Source organism: Scyliorhinus torazame, chromosome 8 (assembly GCF_047496885.1).
Source record: "Scyliorhinus torazame isolate Kashiwa2021f chromosome 8, sScyTor2.1, whole genome shotgun sequence".
Classification (NCBI taxonomy): domain Eukaryota; kingdom Metazoa; phylum Chordata; class Chondrichthyes; order Carcharhiniformes; family Scyliorhinidae; genus Scyliorhinus; species Scyliorhinus torazame.
Window position 1 is genome coordinate 78496622 of NC_092714.1, and position 14609 is coordinate 78511230.

Here is a 14609-nt window from a genome sequence, read left to right on the forward strand (position 1 = left end):
CTGGCCCTAGGTCACTGGCTGTGTGGCGTTTGCACATTCTCCCCATGTCTGCGTGGGTGTCACCCCCCCACAACCCAAAGATGTGCAGGGTAGGTGGATTGGCCACAAAAAAACTGCCCTTTAATTGGAAAAAAAAGAATTGGGTACTCTAAATTTATATTAAAGGAAAATAATTGAAGGGAGAAAATGGGCGTTCCCCCGATTGCCCAAAAGGAGCCAAATTCTGATTTGTGATTCCGCCGTTGGAATATTTCTGTCGCCTTGAGGGTCGGCGCGGTGAATTGTATTGCGTCGAATCAGCGGGCTGTTTAAAGGTCTGGTGTGCTCCAAATCCAGACTGCCCCAATCTTACTTCCGCACTTTGCGTCCAGCTGGCAGGCTGAGCGCGGAGCAGCATCCAGATGTGGCCGGGACAAGGTTCCGCAGGCAAAGACAAATCAAAAGCGGCCAGCTGCGCACAGCTTGACTGTGTTGGCAGCGGCATCCGCTTAAGCAATAATGCAATCGGAGCTGAGTGTTCGCCTCAATGACGAAGGCTACAAAAACTGGATCAAAGCTGGCTTCTGCCTGCAGAAAATCAGAGACTGCCTCCTCCGTTTCGTCAACACAGAAATGGAGAAGTTTCACCAGTTCCTCCTTCGAACCAACTCGGTGCTACAACGAGAAAGCTGCAAAAAATTTTGCAGAGCTCAAGGAACAAATGTAAGTCGGGATCGTGCGCACATCTTTACACTGACAATAGGGAAGGAGCAGGAACTGAGCTGCGGTATTCTTTTGTAACATTCTTTCGAAACGAAAGCGTTACTCATCTTCCTTTCGTGCCCTGCCAGGTAGTTTCATTCCTCATAAGAATTTAAATAATTCACTGTTGGGTTCAGAGATTGCTGGTAACCAGCTGCATCTGTTATTGTCCCGTGCTGTCTGCTGGTGGGTGGGAATATACAATTGCAAATTGTCAGCATCCCCTCCCTCAGATTGTGGAGATTAAGCCGCCACTATGTGTGTGCTCAATATTCTGAGTCAATCATAAACATCCTGTCGCAAAGTTTGCTTTTTACGACAGGGTGAGAGTTCCTTCAAAATTAAACGGAAGTTGAATTATTGAAGCACAGTTTTGCCAGCATCGAGGGAGAACGACACAGCAATTTAACTTAAGTAGTAGTAGCCGCCAAGTATACGTGTAGATTGGCCTGGCCAGATGCAGGAAACAGGGAGGAGATGATGTGGGGAAGCTTCATTTTAGTATATGTGGTCCAGTGATAGGATGAAGTTGACTGAACAAGGTTATAAAATAGGTGATGTTAGTGGTCATAAGCATGCAAGAAGCAGTGATCATTAGGAATAGCAGAATCCAAATCCTGGAACCTCTCTTTCCCCCCCCCCCCCCCCCCCCAAACAGCACTGTGGGTGTGCCTACACCACTGTGGACTACAGGGTTTGTTCAAGAAGGTAGCTCACCGCCACTTTCTCAAGGGCAATTGTGGCTGGGTGACAAATACTGGCTGATCCAGCGCTGTCCACACCTCATGAATTTTTAAAATTGGGATAGTAATCAAAATGAACAGATGTGGGCCAGCCCTGTAAAATGGGAGAGGGGGGGAGCGGGAGGGAAGCCAGAGGTGCTGAAAACTGGCAATAACGAATCAGGCCAGACACTATAATAAATGCAGTCAAATAGAGAATACAGTCATTAGAAAGTGGCAGTTATTCTCCCATACGAGGCTGGTTTAGCTCAGTGGGCTAGACAGCTGGTTAGTCATGCAGAACAAGGCCAGCAGCGCGGGTTCAATTCCCGTACCAGCTTACCCGAATCAGGCGCTGGAATGTGGTGACTAGGGGCTTTTCACAGTAACTTCATACTTGTGACAATAAAAGATTATTATTATTATTATAACTGCACTACCCTCATCAATATCGCTAGTCACCTAGCCAATCAAATCCAATCAAATTTGACAAAGCCGACTATCCTTGATTAATCCATGCCTCCCCAAGTGGAGATTAATTCTGACCCCCCAGATTTTTTTCCAATAGTTTCCCTACCACTGAAGTTAGACTTACTGGCCTGTAATTTCCTGGTTTATCCTCACCACTCTTCTTGAATAATAGTATCACGTCAACTGTCCTCCAGTCCTCTGGCACCTCTCCAGAGAACATTTGAAAGTTATTGTCAGAGCCTCTGCAATGTCCTCCCTTGCCTTCCACAGCAGCCTGGCATACATTTCACCTGGGCCTGGGAATGTCAGCCCACTAAAACCACTAATTTGCTCCAGTACATCACAGTCCCCCTTCCTGATTTGTATACTTATGTCATCCTTCGCTATCATGAACACAGTTGCAACTTTTAATAAACATTTTTTTTTTTTTTAAATGAACACAGTTGCAAAGTACTCATTTAAAACCTCACTTACATCTTCTAGTCCACACACACATTGCCACGTTGGTCCCTAATGAGCCCTACTCTTTCTCTTGCCCTTAATTTACTTATAAAACACCTTTGGATTTTTCTTTATTTTACCCACCAGAGTTTTTTCATGCCCCCTCTTCGGTCTCCGAATTTCTTTTTTAAGTAACCCCTTGCACTTAACTCCCCTAGGTTTTCTGCTGTTTTGAGCCCTCGGTATCTGCATAAGCCCCCCTTTTTTTCCTTATCCAACCCTGGATATACCTTGACATCCAGGGTTCTCTGGACTTGTTGCTCTCACCCTTCACCTTTACGATTGGCTCTGTACTCTCTCTATTTCTTTCTTGAATTAATACCACTGCTCTGATGTAGATTTTCCAACAAGTAGCTGCTCCCAGTTGACTTTGGCCAGATCCTGTCTTATCCTACCAAAATTGGCCTTCCCCCAATTCAGAACCTTTTATTTCAGGTACATCTTTCCATAACTACCTTAAATTCTACTGAGTTATGGCCACTATCACCAAAATGCTCCCCCACTGATACTCCTATTACTTGCCCGGATTCATTCCCTTAAACCCAGTCCAGCACCTCTCTTGTAGGATTTTCTACGTGCTAGCATAAAAAGTTCTCCCCGATGCATTTTAAGAATTTCTTTGAAAATATTTAAATTCCAATTTTTGATATTTTAACATTTGAAACACCGCATTACAAACTAAAACCAACATGAACTCCCAATCCCCCCTCGATACCTTCAACCAAACACCCCACTTTGCCTGCCCCCTCCCCCTTAGCAGTTGACGGTAACCAGCTCCTTTAAAGGAATACAAACAGACCCCATCTCTTGTGAAACCTCTCACTCACCCACTACCCCCCCCCAAAAGCAAATGTCACCTTTTCCAAATACAAAAACGGCATTAGATCCCCAGCCAAACGGAGGCATAGGATTGAGGAACTGACCTCCACCCCAACAGGACACGCCTGCGAGCGATCAGCGGGGCGAAGGTTAAAACATCTGCCCCACTCCCATCTGCAACTCTGGCAAGTCCGACACCCCAAATATGGCCCCCAGGGGCCTGAGCTGTGAATCCTCGGTTCGATCCCGGGCCTGGGTCACTATCCGTGGGGTGTTTGCACATTTTCCCCGTGTCTGCGTGGGAATCATCCCCACAACCCAAAGAAGTGCATGGTGGTTGGATTGGCCACACTAAAATTGCCCCTTAATTGGGGTAAAAAATCTTGGGCCCAATCCCAAATCACTCCCAACACCGCAAACAAAACAGCTCCATTCCACACGATCAAACGCTTTCTCTGCGTCCTGCGCCACCACCACCTCCGACTCCAAACCTTCTGCCAGAGAAAGCAACAGATGCAGCATGTTTGACGACAACGTCCTACCCTTTACAAACCTTGTCTGATCCTCCCCAATCACCTTGAGGGGCAGCACCTTGGCTAAAATCTTAGCATCCACATTCAGCAGAGATGTTGGCCTATACAATCCACACTCCACTAGGTCCTTATCCTTTTTTTAGCTGCAATAAAATGGATGCCTGTCCCATTGTTGCAGCCAGTACCCCCTTAACCCCGTGTCCTCAAATATCTCCACAATAGCGATGCCAGCTTATCCAGAAACATTTTATAAAACTCCACCGGGAAACCATCCGGTCCCTTACCTACCTGCATCTTCTCTATCACCGCCCACACTTCTTCCATACCCATTGGCCCTTCCAACTCTGCCCTCTCCTCTCCTACTTCAGGACACTCCAAATCCCCCACAAACTCCCTCATGCCTGACATCCTCCGGAGGCTCCAGCCTGTACAACCTTTTGTAGAACTCCTCAAATGCCTTGTTCACCTGCTCCTGTGCCACCACCAACTCTCCTGCCCCATCCCGAACTCGCACAATTTCTCTCGCAGCCCCGTGCCAGCAAAGCTGGCCAGCAAACAAGCGGCTGGCCTTCTCCCCATACTTGTGCAGTGCCCTCCTCGCCCGCCTCAACTGCAGAACCGCCTTTCCTGTGGACAGTAGGTCAAACCTTGCCTGTAATTCCTTCCTCCTCACCAGAAGATCTGGAGTCATATCCTCCGCATACCTTCCATCTACCTCCAAAATTTCCAATACCAGCCGCTTCCCCTCTTCACCTGAGCCTTAAACGAGATGATTTTGCCCCTCACTACTGCCTTCCATGCTTCCCACACCACTGACGGCGAAACCTCCCCGTTAGCACTGCTATCTCACGGCGCCGAGGTCCCAGGTTCGATCGCGGCTCTGGGTCACTGTCCTTGTGCAGTTTGCACATTCTCCCCATGTTTGCATGGGATTCGCCCCCACATCCCAAAGATGTGCAGGGTAGGTGGATTGGCCATGTTAAATTGCCCCTTAATTGGAAAAAATGAATTGGCTACTCTAAATTTAAAAAAAAAACAGCCCCACACCCAGCCTACGCTGGCCTCTGTGCCGGCCCCTTCTCCAGGACCACAACCACCAAATGTGGAGCATGGTCTGAGATAACAATCACGAGTATTCTGCCCTCCTCACCCTAGACCAACAGCACCTTCCGCATAATGAAAAAGTAAATCCTTGAGAAGATTCTCACTCACTTCACTGGTCCCCCCAGCCCTCGCACGTTTTACGTTACCATGCAGATCGGGTTCTCTCAGCCCCCCTGCCCCACCTATCAGTCATAGCTGCTACTCCTGGCCCAGCCCAACAGGTAGGACCGAGCCCTACCCCTAGTCACCTTCAGCCACCCACTCCTCCCCCTTCCCAGAAAACCCCTAGCCACTTCCTCTCGAAACCCCTTCACCCAGTAGTGTCCTCTGCCCCCACCATTCACACCTCCCATCGAAACTCGTTCGAACGACCGCAGCCCCTCCTCCCACCTTGCTCCCATTCACAAGCCAACTTACATTAGCTACTGAGGTGGCCCCTGCCAGAGCCACCACATACCCAATATCAAAGAGAAAACCAACACAAAGGCCCCCCACACCCAGACCTTCCAACCCCCCAACACAGTAACCCCTCAAACCCAAAAGGAACAAATCAACCTAAAGTCCTCAAACCATCCCCTCCCAAACACAACCTGAGAGAAAGAAAAAAGATAAAAACAAACAAGTTCAAACTCGATTCAGTCCTTTCACAAACTCCCTCCGCCTCCTCCGTCGTCTCAAAGTTGTAGTTTCTGGAGTTATACGTGACCCTCAGCTTCACCGGGTTGACCACCCAAACCTCCAGTTGCTTTTATACAATGCCGCTTCCCACAACCAAAGTTCGCACACCTTCTTGCCAGCTCCCCCGTGAGATCCTGGTATATAAGAATACCACCGTTTTCCAGGTCCTCCACTTTGGCTATCAGCCCTTTGTTACTCTACATCACCCTTCACAGCTCCTCACAATCAAGGTGAACTGATCTTTTTGCTGCGACAATGCCTCCAATGGAGGAGGCATTGTCGCAGCAAAAAGACCAGTTCACCTTCAACACCTCTCCTTGCTCCCGCACCTCCGTCAACATCTTTGCCAAAGTCTCCTTCATCGGGGCAAGAGTCTCATCCAACTACTCCTTGGGCGAGGCCATGATCTCCTTTTGATACCTGTTGAAGTGCTTGGAAAACAACCGGTCAAACTCCCCCGCCATCACTTCAGCCAGCGTATCCACTGTAATGGGCGTGGTCCCACTAGGTGAGCCTGCTCCCGCCATCTTTCCTCCCACTCAACCGCTCACCAAACTCGCCAGTGGATATTTGCTCGCACCCTTTCTTCCCGGATTCTTTTGCTGGCATTTCGCCATCCTTTCATTGCTGCAACCTTTCTAACAATCAATCATATAACAATTCTCCCCAAAATCTGGGTCAAAAGGGCCATAAAATGAAAGCTCTAGCAGGAGCTACCCAACGTGCAACCTCCATCTACGTGTCACCACTAGAAGTCGCATTTGAAGAATTTCTTGATATTGTAATTGATATTCCTGATAAAGATACATTGTCCTGCTATCGTATCTAGTGCCTTGGCACACATTATTTTCTTCAGTTTCAGAGAGCCTGTTCTTTGTGTGAAGAATGGAAGAGATATTCTAAACCACCATACGAATCAGAACAATGTGATATACTAGGGGGAAACTGCTCAGTCTGTATGATGACAGACATTGTGACCAATCCACCTACCCTGCACATCTTTGGGTAATGGGGGCGAAACCCATGCAAACACTGGGAGAATGTGCAAACCCCACAAGGACAGTGACCCAAAGCCGGGTGCGAACCTGGGACCTCGGCGCCATGAGGCAGCAGTGCTAACCACTGTGCCACCGTGCTGCCCTGACATTTTTATTTTTATTTTTTAGAGTACCCAATTATTTATTTTTACAATTTTAGGGGCAATTTAGCGTGGCCAATCCACCTAACCTGCACATCTTTGGGTTGTGGGGGTGAAACCCACGCAGACATGGGGAGAATGTGCAAACTCCACACGGACAGTGACCCAGGGTCGGGATACGACATTGACATTTATAATGGATATATAAAGATGGCGCCATTGAACATCAAAGGTAGTGCCCACTGCTGCCTCACGACGCTGAAACTGCCGCCTCACAGTGCCGAGGACCTGCGTTTGATCCTGGCCCTGGCTCACTGTCCGTGTGGAGTTTGCACATTCTCCCCGTGTTTGTGTGGGTCTCACCCCCACAACCTAAAGATGTGCAGGCTAGGTGGAATGGCCACGCTAAATTGCCCCTTAATTGACATTTTTTTTAAATTATAAAAAATGGGAGGTGGTGGACATTCTTTGACTTACTCTTCTGGCTTAAATGCCATGAATATTTGTCAGCTAGAATCTGGATGTTGTTCAATTTGTACAATAGGCTAACAACAGTTGTTTTATTACAAGAAAAGTTATTAATGGAGCTGGGCACTGGAATCATCAACAAACAGATCAACTCTCGCCCTTAATGTTAGAAGGGAGGGTTATTGAATCACTTGAAGCTGATTGTGCCAAGGGCCATGCCTGAGGAAACCCAGCGGCGATATCTTGGGACTGATTATTCCACCACTGATAACCACCTTCCTGGGTGTTGAGTATGACTCTACTGTAGAGTTATGTTTTTGATCACATTTACCTCACTTTTATGGAAGTTCCTTGATGCCATTATGACATAATGCTGCTTTGATTTTCTTGGTAGTGTTGTAGCCTTCAATCTCCTGTCTCCCAAATGCTTATTTCTGTTGGCATGGAATCCCAAAGTCAAGAATAACTGCTCTATTCAAGGTTGTCAGAAATGTATGCTATGTTTTGTACGTTATTAATTTTGTTTCTGCGAGGGCAGCACGGTGGCACAGTGGTAGCACTGCAGTCTCACGATGCCGAGGTCCCAGGTTCGATCCCGGCTCTGGGTCACTGTCCGTGTGGAGTTTGCACATTCTCCCCGTGTTTGCGTGGGTTTCGCCCCCACAACCCAAAGATGTATAGGGTAGGTGGATTGGCCATGCTAAATTGTCCCTTAATTGGAAAAAATGAATTGGGTACTCTAAATTTAGAATTTTAAAAATGTTTGAAAATTTTTTTCCTATCTGACAATTCATGACCTGACCCAACCTTTGAATGATTTTTATTTTTATAACTTTTGAGTACCCAATTAATTTTTTTCCAATTAAGGGGCAATTTAGCGTGGCCAATTAAGGGGCAATTTAGCGTGGCCGATCCACCCAACCGGTGGGGGTGACACCCACGCAGACACGGGGAGAACCTTTGAATGATTTTTAACTCAACTCTTTAATTCTCCACCTACATGGCGGCCTAATTCTCTTACAACCTGATCTGACCTTTCCACCTGTCAACTGGAATAGGGAGAGCGAGGAGTTGAACACGTGGCTACAGGGATGGTGCAGGAGGGAGGGTTTCAGATTTCTGAATAATTGGGGCTCATTCTGGGGTCGGTGGGACCTCTACAAACGGGATGGTCTACACCTGGACCAGAGGGGTACCAATATCCTGGGGGGGAAATTTGCTAATGCTCTTCGGGAGGGTTTAAACTAGTTCAGCAGGGGCTTGGGAAACTGAATTGTAGCTCCAGTATACAGGAGGTTGAGAGTAGTGAGGTCATGAGTAAGGTTTCAAAGTTGCAGGAGTGTACCAGCAGGCAGGAAGGTGGTTTAAAGTGTTTCTTCTTCAATGCCAGGAGCATCCGGAATAAGGTGGGTGAACTTGCGGCATGGGTTGGTACCTGGGACTTCGATGTTGTGGCCATTTCGGAGACATGGATAGAGCAGGAACAGGAATGGTTGTTGCAGGTGCTAGGGTTTAGATATTTCAGTAAGCGCAGGGAAGGTGGTAAAAGAGGGGGAGGGGTGGCATTGTTAGTCAAGGACAGTATTACGGAAAAAAGAACAAAGAAAAATGTCGAGGGTGAGCAGAAAACGGCCGAAAAAAACCAGCTGGAGGTCCGTCGGGGAGTGGAAAGGTCACCGTGGGGTCACCAGGTAAAATGGAGGCTGGAGCACCAGGGAAGGCCACACTGCTTACGGCTGAAGAAATAACCAAGGTGATGGCTGCGGAATTTGAAAAGCAGTTGGCGCAGATTGCGAAATGCATGGAGACGGTGAGGAAGGAGATGAGGGAGGCTTTGAGTGTGCTGGTGGAGGAGGCGGTTTCCCCGGTGAGGATGGAGGTGGCGAGCGCAGTGGCGGAGGTGCAAGAGCAAGGGGAGGCGCTGAAGGAAGTGAAGGAGACGTTATTGCAGCACGGTGATCAACTTGCCTCGATGGGGAAAGAGATGCGGAAGGTGATGGATACTAACAAGGATCTGCGAGGAAAAATGGAAGACCTGGAAAATAGATCCAGGCGACAGAACTTGAGGATTGTGGGGCCGCCCGAAGGAGTTGAAGGACCAAAGCCGACTGAGTATTTTGCCGCGATGCTGGCAAAACTATTGGGGGAGGGGGAGGATCCCTCCCGATATGAACTGGATCGGGCTCATCAGTCGTGGAGGCCTGTACCAAAGGCGAGTGAGCCGCCAAGGGCAGTGACTCTGTGCTTCCGTAGGTACAGGGTGAAGGAGAAGGTCCTGAGCTGGGCCAAGCAGAAGCGGGTGGTGCAGTGGGCTGGAGCTGGTATACGTGTATACCAGGACTTTACGGTGGAGCTGGCAAGGAGGCGGGCTGCCTTCAACCGGGTGAAGAGGGCACTGTACATTAGCAAGGTACGGTGCGGCATTGTATATCCAGCGAAGCTGAGGGTGACTGACAAGCTCAGGGACTTTTATTTTGGAACGGCGGAAGCAGCGGAGGAGTTTGCGAAAGCAGAAGGACTGTGGCAGAACTGACAAACTGAGGAATGGCCATGTGCCGATGTAACCTCATGACTGTATTTTCTTCTTTTTTGTATCACTACGCGCGGGTGTAGAGACTAAAGGAGCCAATGTGGTATACATTTGGATGAGAGAAGGGACGGGACTTTCACTCAAAATGAGAGTTCTTTGGGGTGTAGGTGGATAGGCGGGGTTTGTGTGCTAAAAGGGGATCTTTGGGCTTTCCTGGGGCCGGGCAAGTGGGAAAGGGACCCGGGCGGGGGCCTCCACGCTGGCTGGTGTGTGCCAGCCAGTGAACGGGGGTGAGGTGGGGGGAGGGGCTGCGGCCATCGGAGCCTGGCAGAACAGGGTCCGAGTGGTATAGCCGGGGTGGAAAGTTGGGGGGAAAGGAACCGAGGGTAGGGGGAGGAGTTTTACAAGAGGCAGTGGACGGGTGGAGCTGGAGGCCTGGGGTGGGGGGTGGGGGGGAGCTGTGTAAGATTAAGGGTGACTAGGGGTAATCCCTGATTATTTTTGTCATTTGTTTATGGAAACATGCGGGTTGAGGTTTGGGGGTTGGTGGGTAGATGGGATCGTTGTTGTTATTATGGGGACTGACATATCTTGCTGATTATTGTTTATTGTTGATGGATGTAAATGTGGGAGAAAATGTGAAAATGGAGGAGAATTTAAAAACATTTTTTTTTTTAAAAGGACAGTATTACGGTGGCAGAAAGGACATTTGATGAGGACTTGTCTACTGAGGTAGTATGGGCTGAGGTTAGAAACAGGAAAGGAGAGGTCACCCTGTTAGGGGTTTTCTCTCGGCCTCTGAAAAGTTCCAGAGATGTAGAGGAAAGGATTGCAAAGATGATTCTGGATAGGAGCGAAAGCAACAGGGTAGTTGTTATGGTGGACTTTAAACTTTCCAAATATTGACTGGAAACGCTATAGTTCGAGTACTTTAGATGGGTTTGTTTTTGTCCAATGTGTACAGGAGGGTTTCCTGATGCAGTATGTAGATAGGCCAACGAGAGGTGAGGCCATATTGGATTTGGTACTGGGTAATGAACCAGGACAGGTGTTAGATTTGGAGGTAGGTGGCGCTGGTGACGGCACCACTGCCGCTCTCGCCGACAAGGTACACCACGTGCCCGGTGGTGGCGGCAACGCTGAAGATCTGGGGGCAGTGGAGACGGCATAGGGGCGAGATGGGAGCCTCGGTTTGGTCGCCGATTAGGGAGAACCATCGGTTCGTACGGGGAAAGATGGATGGGGGTTTCGGAGCTGGCATAGGGCAGGGTTCAGAAGAATGGGGGACCTGTTTATAGACGGGACGTTTGCGAGCCTAGGGGCGCTGGAGGAGAAGTTTGGGTTACCCCCGGGAAATGCGTTCAGGTACATGCAAGTGAGGGCGTTTGTGAGGCGGCAGGTGAGGGAATTCCCGTTGCTCCCGGCACAGAGGATTCAGGACAGGGTGATTTCGGGTGTATGGGTTAGAGAGGGCAGGGTCTCGGCGATCTACCAGGAGCTGAAAGAAGAGGAGGAGGCTGCGGTAGAAGAGCTAAAGGGCAAGTGGGAGGAGGAGCTTAGGGAGGAGATAGATGAGGGTCTGTGGGCTGATGCCCTGAGTAGGGTTAATTCTTCCTCCTCTTGCGCCAGGCTCAGCCTAATACAGTTCAAAGTTACTCACAGAGCGCATATGACAGGGGCAAGGATGAGTAGGTTCTTTGGGGTGGAGGACAGGTGTGGGAGGTGCTCGGGGAGTCCGGCAAATCACGTCCACATGTTCTGGTCGTGCCCGGCGCTGGAGGGGTTTTAGAGGAGTCTTGCGAGGACTATGTCCAAGGTGGTGAAAGTCCAGGTCAAGCCGAGTTGGGGATTGGCATTATTGGGGTAACGGACGAGCCGAGAGTGCAGGAGGCGACAGAGGCCGGTATCCCGGCCTTTGCGTCCCTGGTAGCCCGGCGGAGGATCTTGTTATTATGGAAGGACACGAAGCCCCCCAGCGTGGAAGCCTGGATAAATGACATGGCAGAGTTCATAAAACTGGAGAGGATAAAGTTTGCCTTACGAGGGTCTGTACAGGGGTTCTTCAGGCGGTGGCTACCGTTCCTGGACTATCTCGCGGAGCGTTAGGAGGAGGTCAGCAGCAGCAGCAACCCAGGGGGGAGGGGAGATGTCTCTTTCGGGGGGGTATTTGGGCGGGGGGGGTCCCCCAAGGGTACTGTTGAATGTTATATGGAGGGGTTAATATATCTGGGAGAAACCCAATGTATATGTAGTTTATTATTTTTGAATGTGGGGTTTGTGTTCTTTCTTCCTTTTGTTATGGGGGGGGTTTGTTTGTTATTAAAAAATTGTTGGAAAAATTTGAATAAAAATATAAAAATAAAAAAAAGATATCACTTCGGTGATAGTGACCACAATTCAATTACGTTTACTTTAGTGATGGAAAGGGATAGGTATATACCGCAGGGCAAGACTTATATCTGGGGGAAAGACAATTATGATGCGATGAGGCAAGACTTAGGATGCATCGGATGGAGAGGAAAACTGCAGGGGATGGGCACAATGGAAATGTGGAGCTTGTTCAAGGAACAGGTACTGCGTGTCCTTGATAAGTATGTACCTGTCAGGCAGGGAGGAAGTGGTCGAGCAAGGGAACCGTGGTTTACTAAAGCAGTCGAAACACTTGTCAAGAGGAAGAAGGAGGCTTATGTAAAGATGAGACGTGAAGGTTCAGTTAGGGCGCTCGAGAGTTACAAGTTAGCTAGGAAGGACCTAAAGAGAGAACTAAGAAGAGCCAGGAGGGGACATGAGAAGTCTTTGGCAGGTAGGATCAAGGATAACCCTAAAGCTTTCTATAGATATGTCAAGAATAAACGAATGACTAGGGTAAGAGTAGGGCCAGTCAAGGACAGTAGTGGGAAGTTGTGCTTGGAGTCCAAGGAGATAGGAGAGGTGCTAAATTAATATTTTTCGTCAGTATTCACACAGGAAAAAGACAATGTTGTCGAGGTGAATACTGAGATTCAGGCTACTAGACTAGAAGGGCTTGCGATTATAAGGAGGAGGTGTTAGCAATTCTGGAAAGTGTGAAAATAGATAAGTCCCCTGGGCCGGATGGGATTTATCCTAAGATTCTCTGGGAAGCTAGGGAGGAGATTGCTGAGCCTTTGGCTGTGATCTTTAAGTCATCTTTGTCTACAGGAATAGTGCCAGAAGACTGGAGGATAGCAAATATTGTCCCCTTGTTCAAGAAGGGGAGTAGAGACAACCCCGGTAACTATAGGCCAGTGGCCTTACTTCTGTTATGGGCAAAATCTTGGAAAGGTTTATAAGAGATAGGATGTATAATCATCTGGAAAGGAATAATTTGATTAGAGATAGTCAACATGGTTTTGTGAAGGGTAGGTCGTGCCTCACAAACCTTATTGAGTTCTTTGAGAAGGTGACCAAACAGGTGGATGAGGGTAAAGCAGTTGATGTGGTGTGTATGGATTTCAGTAAAGCGTTTGATAACGTTCCCCACGGTAGGCTACTGCAGAAAATACGGAGGCATGGGATTCAGGGTGATTTAGTTTGGGTCAGAAATTGGCTAGCTGGAAGAAGACAAAGGGTGGTGGTTGACTGGAGTCCAGTTACTAGTGGTGTACCACAAGGATCTGTTTTGGGGCCACTGCTGTTTGTCATTTTTTTAAATGACCTGGAGGAGGGTGTAGAAGGATGGGTGAGTAAATTTGCAGATGACACTAAAGTCGGTGGAGTTGTGGACAGTGCGGAAGGATGTTACAAGTTACAGAGGGACATAGATAAGCTGCAGCGCTGGGCTGAGAGGTGGCAAATGGAGTTTAATGCAGAAAAGTGTGAGGTGATTCATTTTGGAAGGAATAACAGGAAGACAGAGTGCTGGGCTAATGGTAAGATTTTTGGCAGTGTGGATGAGCAGAGAGATCTCGGTGTCCATGTGTATAGATCCCTGAAAGTTGCCACCCAGGTTGAGAGGGTTGTTAAGAAGGCGTACGGTGTGTTAGCTTTTATTGGTAGAGGGATTGTGTTTCGGAGCCATGAGGTCATGTTGCAGCTGAACAAAACTCTGGTGCGGCCGCATTTGGAGTATTGCGTGCAATTCTGGTCGCCGCATTATAGGAAGGATGTGAAAGCATTGGAAAGGATGCAGAGGAGATTTACCAGAATGTTGCCTGGTATGGAGGGAAGATCTTATGAGGAAAGGCTGAGGGACTTGAGGCTGTTTTCGTTAGAGAGAGGAAGGTTAAGAGGTGACTTAATTGAGACATACAAGATTATCAGAGGATTGGATAGGGTGGACAGTGAGAGCCTTTTTCCTCGGATGGTGATGTCTAGCACGAGGGGACATAGCTTTAAATTGAGTGGAGATAGATATAAGACAGATTTCAGAGGTAGGTTCTTTACTCAGAGAGTAGTAAGGGCGTGGAATGCCCTGTCTGCAACAGTAGTGGACTCGCCAACATTAAGGGAATTCAAATGGTCATTGGATAGACATATGGACGATAAGGGAATAGTGTAGATGGGCTTTAGAGTGGTTTCGCAGGTTGGCGCAACATCGAGGGCCGAAGGGCCTGTACTGCGCTGTAATGTTCTATGTTCTAATCCTGAAATAGCTGCCAAGCCCTTCATCTGACCATTTTTGTCAGTCTGAGACGATGCTGAATCTGACCAAATCATTTTGATGGCTACTAAACCCTAGACACAACTGAGCAAAATCCTCTGCTGCTGAATCCCTGACACAACTCAGTGCTTTGGTACCAGTTAAATCCCGAACCTAACACAACAACTTGCACTTGTATAGAGCCTTTTAACATAGCAAAATGTATTGTGGCGCACAAGCATCATCAAACAAAATTTGAATTTGACTCTAAGCCACATCGGGAGATGCTTGGGAAAGGTGAACA

General features: G+C 48.3%; 1 protein-coding gene across 1 annotated transcript in view; it reads left to right on the forward strand.

The window, feature by feature from the left end:
• The first annotated feature begins 353 nt into the window (after positions 1–353).
• LOC140427964 (uncharacterized protein CXorf38-like) overlaps positions 354–14609 on the forward strand; it is a 73702-nt gene continuing 59446 nt past the window's right edge. The window contains exon 1 of the mRNA XM_072513867.1: positions 354–702. Coding sequence (XP_072369968.1) covers positions 499–702 — 204 coding nt within the window. The 5' untranslated portion in view covers positions 354–498. The remainder of the gene's footprint in view (positions 703–14609) is intronic.